The sequence below is a fragment of the Pristis pectinata genome, chromosome 1 (genome assembly GCF_009764475.1).
Source record: "Pristis pectinata isolate sPriPec2 chromosome 1, sPriPec2.1.pri, whole genome shotgun sequence".
Classification (NCBI taxonomy): Eukaryota; Metazoa; Chordata; class Chondrichthyes; order Rhinopristiformes; family Pristidae; genus Pristis; species Pristis pectinata.
Window position 1 is genome coordinate 115,205,698 of NC_067405.1, and position 14,069 is coordinate 115,219,766.

Genomic DNA, 14,069 nt, shown 5'->3' on the forward strand with positions numbered 1-14,069 from the left:
GGGGGGGGGGGGGGTGGTTGTGGAGGGTGGAGAAGAGAGAATGTCTGGGGTGGGTGGGGTCTTTGGTTATGTTGGCCGCATTACCAAGGCAGCGAGAAGTGTAGACAGAGTCCATGGAGGGGAGGCTGGTTTCTGTGATGTGCTGAGCTGTGTCCACAACTCTCTGCAGTTGCTTGCCGTCATGGGCAGAGCAGTTGCCATACCACGCCGCTATGCATCCAGATAGGATGCTTTCTACAGTGCATCAATAAAAATTGGTGAGTGTCAAAGGGGACATGCCAAGCTTCTGAGGAGGTAGAGGCACTGGTGAGCTTTTCTGGCCATGGTGAATGCATGGTTGGACCAGGACAGGCTATTGGTGATGTTCACTCCGAAGAACTTGAAGTTCTCAACCCACTCAACCTCAGCACCATTATGTAAACAGGAGCATGTGCACTGCCCCCCTTCCTGAAGTCAACAACCAGTTCTTTTGTTTTGCTGACATTGAGGGAAAAGTTGTTGTCATGACACCATGTTACTAGGCTCACTATCTCCTTCCTGTACTCCAACTCATTGTTATTTGAGATTCAGCCCACTATGATGGTATCAGCTGCAAACTTGTAGGTGGAGTTCGAGCAAAATCTGGCCACACAATCATGAGTGTATAGGGAGTAGAGTAGGGGGCTGAGGATACAGCTTTGTGGGCATCAGTGTTGAGAATAATCGTGGAAAGTTTGCAAAGTCCATGGTTTTTGTTTTGAGTTCGTTTTGCTTCTGCCAATCAATGCATGGAGAATTCAGGATATGTCCAGTGGCATCCCTTGACAACAAAGTGCACGTAAAGGTGTGACTTCCATGATTTTCATTGAGGTTGGAGTGGCCCTGCAGGCTATGTGTGCAGAGGAAGGCTTTTACAGTGCCTGTAAGATTTAAAGGGGACCTGTCTGAGCATGTTCCAGATTGTCACCATGAACCCAGCCTAGCTGGGTCCCTTTTTAAGTTATTTACTCTGGCTCTCCTACAGGCATCCCTTCACCAACCCCGCCCCCCCCCCCCCCCACTACTGATCATCTGATATTCCCATCTCTCTCCTGTCCTTAAAATTAGTTGCAACCCTCTGACTCACTGACCCACAACACAGGCCACCATCTCCTCCCCACAACCATCTCCCAAACAATTCCTTACACCTGTCCATGGCCCTGGACTCAAATCATTTTCTTTGCACACTCTGCACTGGTGCGGTGTATAAAGGAAGGGCTTACTTTGTGTGTGTGTGGCCAACTCAGTAGTACCTGACACCTGAGCCCTATTTAATTTCCAAGCGACTGTCAGAGAGTCAGATTGGACAAAATTTGATATTATCCAAGATGCATTAGCAGCCAAATTTATTAAATATATCTTGTTTTGTTAAAAAAAGAATGTATTTGGTTGTTGGTTTTTCAGAATTGATATACATTAATGATAATATATTGTTTATGCTTTGTCATAGAGCATAGAGCCATAATGGAAACTGCTTTTGTTTACGGTGCTAAGTATCAATTTGTATTAACCACAGAACAAAGTATTTTGGAAGACTTAGAGTAAGTATGGACCTAATTGGAAAAGCAATGAATAAGAAATTATTATTCAGAATTTTAAATTAAAATTTAGTGTGAATTAATTAAAGTAATAACTGTTCTGTTGAGATATAGGCCAGAAAATTTACTTGTTAAACTAATGCATGAACTTACAAAGACAACATAGCTATCAGTGGAGGTAAAAAGAAGAAAAAAGTGGTGTGTTAATATGGTAGCATTGCATGATCTGCAAACTCTGCCACTGAGTGCAATGTTGTTGGGCTGAAAGGTTGCAATATCTTGCTGTTCATCAGTGTTGCAGCACCATTACATAATGACTGCAGTGGTTTAAAGAGAAGATTAATCAATATCATCATGGATCTAATGTGAGAGGGCAGCAGATATCTCATTGAAAGCTCTGTCTTTGTTTTAGGAACAAGTATGCAAAGTGAGTCAAATAAATAAACATTTTAGTTTATATCTTAAGTACAAAATAAATCCCCTGTGGGAAACAGAGCAAATAATAAATGACATTAAGACCACCATAGTTCAAAGTGATATGGCTTTGTTATAGATACAAAACATATGGTCATTTCCTAGAAAATAAAGACATTTTTTTCTCTGTTACCACTGATGGTTGACTTCCTATTTGTAAAGGGTATGGGACTGTTTACAGTAATGGGATATTTGTACTCACCCTGGCAGAATAAAATGCTCTGCACTGCATTCCATGTTTAATAAAACACTGTGCGCTTCAACGTACTGTGAGCAAAGCCATAGGAAATTAAATGGAATACATGCTTTACAGAGAAAAAGTTAAATGTTTGCATTATGACATATGTGAAGTACTAGTTAGATATTATTTCAAAAACATCTGGGGAAAAAAGAATTAGTCAACCTGTATTGAACCAGGGGTTAGACGCATATCAGAATACTATACTTGATTGTGAAAGGATATTGTGGTATTTGAGAAGGTGCCGATAAGATTTAGAAGAATAATAGCATAATCTTGAGGTTATATAAATCCAGAAATAATGAATGGACTGGGTCTCCATTAGTTTGAGAAAAGAAGGCTGTGAGGTGAGCTCGGTATTGATAGAGCAGCTATAAAGAGAATGTTTCTGTTTGTGGTGGAGCCATCCAATAGGGAATTTGGATTAAATTTCTTTATGCAAAGAATGCTGAGTATATGGAACCTGCTATCTCAAAGATTGGTTATTGCTTTCTATAGATGCTTTTAAGGGGAGGCTAGATGCATAAATAAGAAGAGTACGGCTAGATTTGGATGAGAAAGATTGTGAGGAGGCTTGGGTATAAACATTGGTAAGGACTGATAGGCCAAATGTCCTGCTTCTGTGCCCTTTCACCTATGTCATAGTTATAGAATCATAAGAGTCATACAGCATAGAAACAAGTCCTTTTGCCCACTATGTCAATGTTGACCATCAAGTACCTGTCTATTTTAATCCCATTATTTAATTCACCCTCTGGATGAAAAAATTCTTCCACAGATCCACTGTAACCCTTTTACTCCTTACCTTGAACCTATGCACTCTGATCTTAGACCCCTTTGCCATGTTGAAAGCTTTCTTCGGGGCAACAGGTGTGCATGTACCCAGGTTGGGAAACTGGTTGGTCTCCCCTTCCCCTAAATAGTGCTCCAATAATTCCAACAGAAGAAGTGGTGAACTGATGTGCTAGGTACTCTCCAAATTCACAGACCTTTTGCCATTCCTGTTAACTTGCCCAAGTAGAGGAAGGACATGAACCTATGTTTATTCTCAGGTTTCTGTTAATTACTATGGTTATATGAATTGCTGGAAATGTGTGTTAAACTATTCTTGTGTCTCAGTTATGATGACTTATTTATAATTTTAACATGCAGTTTGGAAGATTCAGATAAACTTTCAGCAAGACTTTGGTTCTGTCATTGCAAGATGGTCGTAGATAGAACTCAACCATGCAAGAGATTCTTCCTTGAACAGCCACTAACCACTGTGAATATACATTCCTATCTCAAAGTGCTGGAGGCTCCGCTTGTGGTGAGCTAAATATTGAACCTGCATTCACCAGCAAGGAATTATGATAAATTCTTAACCCAGTATGATGATTACATTTGTGGGAAGTGCACCTAGCTGCAGCTCCTGACAGACTGGGTCAAGGAATTGGAGCTGGAGTTGGATGTACTCCGGATCATCAGGGATTCTGAGCATATCACAGGTGAAAGTTTTAGTGAGGTGGTCACCAGGAGAAGTAATGGGAGTAAGCAGACAGTGCAGGATTCCCCTGTGGCCATTCCCTTCACTAATGGCCTTTGGATACTCTTGGGGGCGGGGGGGGGGGGGGGGGGACAAAATGACCTTTCAGAGGCCAGCACCAGTAGCTCTGGGGCAAAGAAGTGATGGGTGAAATCAGGCAGAGCGATAGTGATAGGGGGTAGAGATAGGCGTTTCTGTGGCCACCATCTAGACTCCAGGATGGTGTGTTGCCTCCCTGGTGCCAGGGTCAAGGATGCCTCGCAGTGGGGACAGGACATTCTGAAGGGGGAGGGTGAGCAGCTTAGATGTTGTTGTCCATATTGGTATCAATGATATAGGTAGGAGCAGGGTTGAGGTCCTGTAAAGTGATTTTCGGGATCTAGGTAGAAAGTTAAAAAGCAGGACTTCCAGGGTTGTAATCTCAGGATTACTACCTGTGTTACATGTTAGTGAGGTGACAGATGCATAGTGCAGTTCAATACGTGGCTAAAGAGCTAGTGCAGGAAGGAGGGCTTCAGATTTATAGATCATTGGGCTCTCTTCCAGGGCAGGTGGGACTTGTACAAACAAGACGGTTTGCACTGGAACTGCAGGGGAACCAATATCCTTGCTGCGAGTTTTGCTTGTGCAACTTGGGAGGATTTAGACTAGAGTGGCGGGCAATGGAAACCACAGCAGCAGGGCAACAGGTGGTAGGGTTGAGGGCAAGAAAGATGGTATGATACCGTGAGTAAGGCTGAAAGGAAGGGCAGCAAGGAGAATTATGAGTAAGAAGGATGAACTTCGAGTCTGGATCAGTACATGGAGTTCCGATGTTGTTGCCATTACAGAGACCTAGTTGCGCGAGGGACAGGACTGGCAGCTCAACATTCCTGGGTTTCGTTATTTTAGACGTGATAGGGGGATAAAAGAGCTAGAGGGGTTACACTACTGATAATGGAGAATGTCACAGCAGTACTCAGAGAGGACCTACTGGAGGGTTTATCCACAGTGGCAGTTTGGGTGCTGAGAAATAGGATGGGTGCAATTACGTTGATGATATTATACTATAGGCCTTCCAATAGCCACTGAGAGGTGGAGGAACAGATACGTAGACATATTATGGAAAGGTTCAGAAACCACAGGGTTGTCCTAGTTGGGGAACTTAACTTCCCCAGTATTGACTGGAGCTTCCTTAATACAAAAAACTTAGATTGGGGGGAAGGAAGATTTCTTCAGGGTATCCAAGAGGGTTCTTGAAGCGGCATGTAGAGAGTCCAACTAAAGGAGAGAACATACTGGACCTAGTTTTGGGAAATGAGCCAAGCCAGGTGATAGACCTGATAATGGGTGAACATTTTGAGAATAGTAACCACAACTCATTATGTTTGAACATAGTTATGGGTAAGGATAAAATTGGATGATGTGGAAAGGTACTAAATTGGGGAAGGGCAAATTACAACAGAATAAGACAGGAGTTAAGGGGTGTTGATTGGGAGCAGCTCCTATTGGACAAGTCCACATCTGACATGTGGGAATTGTTTAAAGACCTGCTGAGCAGAGCTCGGGATCGGCATGTTCCAGTAAGGACAAGGATGGTAAGGTAAGGGTACCTTGGGTGACCCGAAAGGTCCTATATTTAGTCAGGAAGAAAAAAGAAGCATACCTAAGGTTTAGGAAGCTAAAATCCCACTAGACCCTTGTGGAATATAAAGATAACAGGAAAGTGCTCAAGCAGGCATTTAGGAAGGCCAGAAGGGGTCATGAAATGTCTTTAGTGAGCAGAGTCAAGGATAATCCCAAGGTGTTTTATACTTGTATTAAGAAAGAGGAGAAGTAAGGAGAGGGTAGGTCCACTTAAGGATAAAGGACGGAATTTGTGCTTTGAGATTGAGCAAGTGGCTGAGGTACTAAATGAATACTTTGTTTTTGTATTTATCAAGGAGAAGGAAGTGGAGGATAGTGAAAAAAGAGTGGGGCATGCTATTGTGCTGGGACATTTTGAAATTGAGGAGGAGGTAGTGCTGGGTCTTCTGAAAAGCATTAATGTGGATAAATCCCCAGGGCTTGATGGCATATATCCCAGAATATTGAAAGAAGCAAGTGAGGAGATTGCTGGGACTTTGACAAGGATCTTTATGTCCTCACTAGCAACAGGCGAGGTCCCAGAGTACCGGAGAGTAGCTAATGATGTTCTTTTGTTCAAGAAGGGAAACGGGGATAATCCAGGTAATTATAGGCCAGTGAGCCTCGCATCAGTGGTAAGGAAGCTATTTGAGAGGATACTGAGGGATAGGATTTATGCACATTTGGAAAGGCATGGCCTGCTTAGGGACAGTCAACATAGCTTTGTGCGGGGCAGGTCATGCCTTACAAACTTGATCGAGTTTTTTGAGGAGATGACAATGGTGCTTGATGAGGGTAAGACAGTGGACATCATCTACATTACTTTAGTAAGGCATTTGATAAGGTCCCTCATGGCAGGTTGATTCAGAAGATAAAGATGCATGGGATCCAGGGTGAATTGTAAGTTTGGATTCTGAACTGGCTTGCCCGTAGAAAACAGAGTAGGGGTGGAAGGCTGTTACTCTGGCTGGAGGTCCATGACCAGTGGTGTTCCGCAAGGATCGGTGCTGGGACCTCAGTTGTTTGTGATGTATATCAATGATTTGGATGAAAATGTAAATGGGTGGATTAACAAGTTTGCAGCTGACATCAAAATTGGTGGAGTTGTGGACAGTGTGAAGGATTATCAAAGAAAACAGCGAGATATAAATCAGTTACAGATATGGGCAGAGAAGTGGCAGATGGAGCTTAATCCAGGTAAGTGTGAGGTGTTGCACTTTGGGAGGTCAAATGAAAGGAGAAAATATACAGTTAATGGTAGGCCCATTAACAGCATTGAGGTTCAGAGGGATCTTTGGGTCAAAGTCCACAGTTCACTAAAAGTTGCTGCACAAGTGGATAAGATGGTAAAGGTGGTGCATTGGTAGGGGTGTTGAGAATAAGAGTAAGGAAGTCGTGCTGCAGCTACATAAAACTTTAGTCAGACTGCACTTGGAGTATTGAGTACAGTTCTGGTTGCCCCATTATAGGAAGGATGTGGAGACTGGAAAGGGTGCAGCGGAGGTTTATCAGGATGCTGCCTGGATTAGAGAGTATGAGCTATAAGGAAAGGTTGGACAAACTTGGTTTGTTCTCCCTAGAGTGTTGAAGACTGAGGGGAGACATGATAGAGGTTTTTAAAATTATGAGAGGCATAGATAGGGTAGACAGTCCACAGGGTAGAAATGTCAAACACCAGAGGACATGCTTTTAAGGTTAGAGGGTTGGGGGGGAGTATAAAGGTGATGTGAGAGGCAAGTTTTTTTTATGCAGAGAGTGGCAGGGGCCTGGAATGGGTTACCAGAGGTAGTACTGGAAGCAGTTTGGTGGAGTTTAAGAGGCTTTTAGATAGACGCATGCACTATGTTTTTTCACTATACATTTATTTTGTCATTTATAGTAATTTTTATGTCTTTGCACTGTACTGCTGCCGCAAAACAACAAATGTAATGACGTATAAGTCAGTGATAATAAACCTGATTCTGACATTACCCCTCTCTAATTCTTCAGGTGGAGTCTTCTGTTGGACCAGAAGAGGTCTCTACAGTGCATACGCAGTTAAAAATGCCAGTTGTATTTCTTTTCACACAAAGAGAGACATATAAACATGACCGAATAACTGCAGAATCTGTAGCCTGGCAGCTACTTGGAAAAGCAGGAGTTGTTTTAGTGCCAAGGTAAGTTTGCTCTGAAAAAGCATTTAGAAGAAAGCAAATTAATGTACAAAATGAAGTGAAAAGGACACTTACAATCCTTTTCAGCAATTCTGATCTTTTATCCAAATTTTGTACATTAAATTTAGAAATTTGGCCAATTAAATCTCTCCTTTACCTTGGCTGATTTGACCTGTGTTGTGCATTATTCTCAGTCCAATGCATTTCACCCTTAAGTTCAGAAGGACTGCTGCACAACTGAACATGCCAAAGGTGTGGAAATGGACTTGGTGGATTGAAAGGCCTGTATCTGTACTGTATCACTTTGATTCTATGACTCTATTTTAAAAAAAATAATATAAGTACAGTACTTTACAAATTAAAGGACAGTTTTTAAATTTACAGCTCAGTCTATCAGAATAAAGATTTTAAATGAAAGTATTAACTAATGGTACAAAACTAATGATACCAATTTTATTTAAAGTCTTTTACTGTTCTTTTAAAATGTATTTCAGTAAGTGATACTGTTTGCTTTCAACTTCAACAGGGCCCAGCTGCAGTCTAATGTGCCAGAAGATGTTACTGTAGGCTTCAGATCTGCTGGAGGAGTAGGGCATTTGTTTTAATCATTTGAAACTTGGTTGTTTGCATTCTGAGCTGCATGAAATTGTGTTCATACGTCTCCTTACATTTCCCTGCTGATCTCCACATGGTTCTTCTGCCCATCTACCTACATCTTCCCTTTTCCTCAAGCTATATTTTTGCTGCTTATGATTGCCTTTGGCCCCAGTGTCTCCTGCCTCTGATACTTAGTTTTACTAGTGCCTCTGGACCCCCTACACACCTGATCCCTCCATGAAGCTGCCTAGTCAGTGGTACAGCTTACAACCAATTAGACTTTATTCTTTAGAACCCTCTGAATCTGCTCACCTTGTTTCTTGTTTCCTCATCTTTAAGAGCCTCCATGTAATTATGTTACTCTGTTGCCATTTGATCCACACTTTATTATTCGGATACCATGAGATGTTTAGTTATGTCAGAATTCTCATTGAAAGAAGTTGCTATTGATTTTACTTTGGTTAATTCAGCACATTCAAAGATTGAAAATAACTTGAACTTCTAATCCTTCAGTGTGGAAAAATTAGGAGTAAATCTGCCAGTATGAACTTGGTGAAGGCCTCTTTTCAGAACTAGAACTAGCTATCTAAGAGCACATGTCTGATCACTTGGGATCAATGGATACATCAGAAGGATTTCCTAGAATAGGTACGCTGGCAGCATTCCAATGCTGTTCCTGGATATGGGATCTTTGGGTAATGAGGCTCTTTACAGGCTACATACACCTCTTAAGGGGGAGATGCACCTTTAAGTACAATTACAAAATTCTAAAATGGCAAGCAATAGAGAAGCTAGACCATCTCACAATACAGAGGCTTCCACATTGTGAAATGAGTGCATACCATCAAGATCATACAGTTAACCATGGAGTGAGTGATCAGGTACAATAACATTGCAGGGGCTCCCACAGCAAGGGATAATAATCGTGACATAGGGTCTCAGATTACATAAATTGTTAAAATGGAGTTCGGGTTATTTTCAGGCTTTCAAAATGTGCAAAGTTCCACATCACGTCACTGCAGTGCTCTCTTGCAATGAGCAGTGGGATTGCTGAGAAGAAGCCCAATGAGGTTGGCAGCATTCTATGGAAGAAGCCCAAACTATAGTCTGTTCAGGAAAACAGATATCTTTATTAGTCACGTACATCGAAACACATAGTGGTTATCGTATACCCCTGCGCAGCAAATCTCTGATATGATAATCTGGGTGCAAGTAGGGTGCAGAGTAAGATAAGATATCTTTATTAATCACATGTACATCGAAGCACACAGTGAAATGCATCTTTTGCGTAGAGTGTTCTGGGGACAGCCCACAAGTGTCGCCACACTTCCAGCGCCAACATAGTATGCCCACAACTTCCTAACCTGTACATCTTTAGAATGTGGGAGGAAACCGGAGCACATGGAGGAAACCCCACGCAGACACTGGGAGAATGTACAAACTCCTTATAGACAGCGGCTGGAACTGAACCTGGGTTGCTGGCGCTGTATTCTATAATAGAGTTACGCTAACTGCTACGCTACCGTGAAAATATCTTGATTATTCCAGGAAACTGGACAGACCTGAACCTTCACCCGCCTGTAATGGACAGTAGGGTGGCACAACGGTTAGAACTGTTGCCTCACAGCTCTAGAAATTTGGGTTTGATCCTGACCTTGGGTGATGTAGAGTTTGCATATTCTTCCGTGCATTTCCACCAGGTGTTCTGGTTTCCTCCTACATCTCAAACTCATTCTGGTAGTAGGTTAGTTTGTTATTGTAAAAAAAAATGCCCCTTAGTGTAGGTAAGTTGCAAAAAAATAAATCAAAGAGGAATTGATGGTGTGGGAAAGAGGATGAATTGCAGGGCCACAGGGAACCGAGGAGACAGGGACTGTGTCTGATGAGATTGCTCTGCTTAGAGCTGGCATGGACATGTTGGGCCAAGTGGCCTGTGTCAGAGTAAATATGTATTCATAGCTGAATTGCACAATCCAGAAGTGGAAACACATTTTGTTGTTGAACATTTCTAATTAATGACAGGAGGTGCACACAGATGGTTTTGTGTGTCAATATTTACCTGCACCTGTGGAAATCTAGCAATATGGACGAGTCCCACAGATATTTCCTCCCAGCTGGAAGGCTCCATTGGGAACAATTCATTAATGTTGCTTTGCGAAGAATGCTTCCTGATTGATAAAAGTGTTAAACAGCAAGATGACACATTTTTTATAATCTCTGTTGGAGTCTCATGCATCAACAGACCAGCTACACTGTTTCGATCATTTCAGATCAATGGTACATCGTCCAATTTCTTCTGATTTACATGACATGATATTGTTCCTCAGTTAAAACTATCAATCTCAGTCTTGAAGACAGTTTATCTTGGAGGCTGAAGTGAGGAGAGAGAGCAACAGCAACAAGGTAACTCGGAGCTGGAGGGGCTGCTTAAATCGAACAAAAGGAAAGAGGAACTGACTATTAACTGAACCAGAGAAACATGCAGTGTGTCAGGTGCCCCGCTTCAGCAGGGAGGCAGTGACTGTGTACAGTACCAGAAGTTAAATGATGTACCTTTAATATGATTTAAACAGTGTAGTTGATCTGTTGCTGCATGTAGCAAATTGGTTTGCATTTCATTCCTCTGAAAGGGGTCGAAGCCTACCTGAGGCAGCAGATTACTGTATTGTACTTCTTTGGTTAGGGACCTATATCCCAATGTTAGGGAGTACCTTCAAGGGAGAAGAGGGAGAGAAGGCTTAAAGGAAGAAAATAATTAATAAATTGAAGAGAATTGTCTAACATTTGGACCAATTGATATTTTCACAAATAAAATTGATACATTAAATAGAACTGAGGTACTGATCAAACTGATCAGATTAAAATAATATGGTTGATCTGTCCATGGCCATCAAGTGTTCTCCAGATTTCCCTATGATGTGGAACAGCAATTCCTGTTTTCATTGGCTTAGAATTGGATATAAAATGTCGTAGATTTTTCAAACTTTTTGTTGCAATTTGTGAAGGATACTTGCTTTCTAAGGTAGTCTAATGCTTATTTTTTTTGCTGTAATGTGTTGTCAACTGGTATTCAATATATTTTCTTGGCAAATATGAAGAGCAACAGGATTGAAATCTTGGAAATGCTGAGGATTTACTGCTCGCTGAATGCTAGTTTAAAACTGACTTTGTGCACGTTGAAATGTTGGGTGTGGTAATGGCCAGGATCTCCTCAGTTGTCAGGTTAGTTTTGACTTTAGAGTGTGGCCCTGCACTGAAGTAGCAGATTGCACATTTTCGAGGATTTATCCTTATGATTTTTCAATCTCATGATCACAAGGCAAGAATTACATATATAAAAATCTAAACATCCTTCATTAAATTATGTGCCTTTTTTTCATTTTTCTGATTAATGAATGCACAAAATCATTTCCAAAAGTTTATTTATGAAGACTAAAGACTGAATTGTTTTGAATATTTTAGTGTTTTTTTGATTGATTTTTGTTTAGGATTCATCCATCAGCTATTTAGTTGTGACATCTGTTGAAGAAATTGTTGACGTAGTCAAGAGTGAAGGGAAACATACATCAACTTCAGAAGCAGATGATGAGGAGGAAAGTGAAGATGTGGATTTCAGAGGTATTGTGCAGTACAGTTGGTTCACAAATTAGCAAAATCCAATGACAAAATCACTCAAGGCGAGAAGACAAATTATCAAAGTGTTTTGTACTTCCAGTTTTAAAACATTCTTTAGACATTTAGAAAGGAGACTCATTGCATGGCTTAATAAATACAAAACGTGAAGCTACTACCTAAGTTAGTGTCTTTTAGTCCAGTAGTACATTTAATTTTCTTTTCAACATTATTTTAAGATCGTGAATGCAGTTTTCTTGGGGGATTGAATGCTGCATGTTTCTTATTTTAGTATGAATTACATAATTTGAGAAATATGCAGGAAGATTGCCAGAAGATATCAGAGAGCTTGATGATAGATTAGTTGTTCAAACCAAGACTGTGGAAAAAAAATAGGGTTAGCATTGATTGTTGTAAGGAGAAATGTGGCTAGATATCATCAAATACTTTGTGGAATATGATGGCTCCTAATTCTGGAACAATGGATTGTGTCATTACCACGGTTAGCAGTTGGTCATAGTTGAATAATTTAGATTCTAATATTAGCCATAATACAAAACATTAGAATATCTCTTCTGGGAAAGAGAAAACTCTGTAGAGTCTTGCTTCATGTTTAATTTAGTTGGTGAATACTATAAGGTTGACTTACACATATTTTTATGTAAGGAATGGTTTCATGGCCTGAGGCACATTTTTTTTTATCTTTTCCTGATGTTTTATTCTGTGTCTTAAGAGCAAAATAATGAAACATTAATAATAAGTTACTTTTAATTGCGAAAAATGAAATACTTAATGTCACTCAATTTAATGAAACTGCACAGCCTCCACGTGATTAAACAGATTAAGCAATGTGGTGGCAGAGGTTCCTTTTAATTAAGTAACTTGTTTGAACACAAGTTTACATTGTTTTATGTTGTAATATACCCTTGGTTTATGAAGGTAATGTAAATTTATTGTAGGTACTCTTGACATCAAGATTGATCTGAATCAATTTTGCTTAAGTTAAGGGCACTTAATCATTTAAGTGCTAGCTAATCATATTTTTAGTGTCCAATTCCATGTTTTTATTTCATTACACAGGCCATCCTTGGGTTACGAAAGCCCGACTTATGGGCACCCCATATACGAATGAACTCCCATAATATTAATTTCAAAAGTTTGTTGCATATGTTCGTTCCTATGAATGGCAGAACTAGTTTCTTCTCTTTTTCCATTTTTAGTAATTGTTCTTTCTTTCCAGTCTCATGTGATTTTGATGCCATTCATTTCAATACTTTGGAGATATGGTTACCATATTGAGTGATTTTTTTTTTTGTGTTCTTTCTGGCTTATGGACAAAATCAACTTGTGGACGTCTGTAAAAATGGAACCTGTTCATTACCCTGGGATGGCCTGTAGCTCAATGTTTTTAACCAGAGCAAGGACAAAGTTCTTAGTTTACATAAAATACTCATTTATAATTATTATTTCTTCAGGTAATTTAAAATTCTTAGTTACTGGATGATGACATCGAATCTTATTATGTCTGTTGATTTCTTTCTGGAATTTAATTAAGTTTTGCTGTTAGCATTAACTTTAACACCGTGAGAGAAACAAGCTGCTTGCAAGTACCAATTGCATAGATAGTTGGGTGGCTAGCTACAACTATTGCCATCAACGCTGCACTTACCCGTATCTCCTCCACTTCCTGCATGTATGCTCTCACCCACTCTCCCCCCCCCCCCCCCCCCCCGCCAACATAACAGGGACAGGGTTCCCCTTGTCCTCACCTACTACCCCACGAGCCTCTGTATCCAACGCGTCATTCTCCGCAACTTCTGCCACCTCCAATGGGATCCCACCACTGGGCACATCTTCCCCTTACCTCCTCTCTCTGCTTTCCGTAGGGACTGCTCTCTCCGCGACTCCCTTGTCCACTCGTCCCTCCCCACTGATAGCCCCTCTGTCACTTATGCCTGCAACCGCACCAAGTGTGACACTGTCCCTACAACTCCTCCCTCACCATTCAGGGTCCTAGACAATACTTCAGGTGAGGCAGATCTTCACCTGTGAGTCCGAGGGTGTCATTTATTGCAGCTGGTGCTCCCAGTGCGGCCTCCTGTACATCAGTGAGACCCGACGCAGATTGGGTGACCGCTTCGTCGAGCACCTTCACTCCATCCGCTGCAACAGCCAGGACCTCCCGGTGGCCACCCACTTCAATTTCACTTCCCATTCCCATACTGACATGACTATCCAAGGCTTCCTGTACTGCCACATTGAGGCCAAATGCAGGTTGGAGGAACAACACCTCATATTCCACCTTGGGA

The 14,069-nt window shown here is 41.1% G+C and overlaps 1 protein-coding gene across 3 annotated transcripts in view; it reads left to right on the top strand.

Moving 5' to 3' along the window:
- The window catches only part of txndc16 (thioredoxin domain containing 16), an 88,524-nt gene that overhangs the window by 12,226 nt on the left and 62,229 nt on the right, over positions 1-14,069 (top strand). For all 3 annotated transcript variants that reach the window (XM_052023000.1, XM_052022983.1, XM_052022992.1), the window contains exons 7-11: positions 1,469-1,559; positions 3,421-3,577; positions 7,388-7,554; positions 8,078-8,138; positions 11,637-11,766. In XM_052023000.1, the coding sequence (XP_051878960.1) occupies positions 1,469-1,559; positions 3,421-3,577; positions 7,388-7,554; positions 8,078-8,138; positions 11,637-11,766 (606 nt within the window). The remainder of the gene's footprint in view (positions 1-1,468; positions 1,560-3,420; positions 3,578-7,387; positions 7,555-8,077; positions 8,139-11,636; positions 11,767-14,069) is intronic.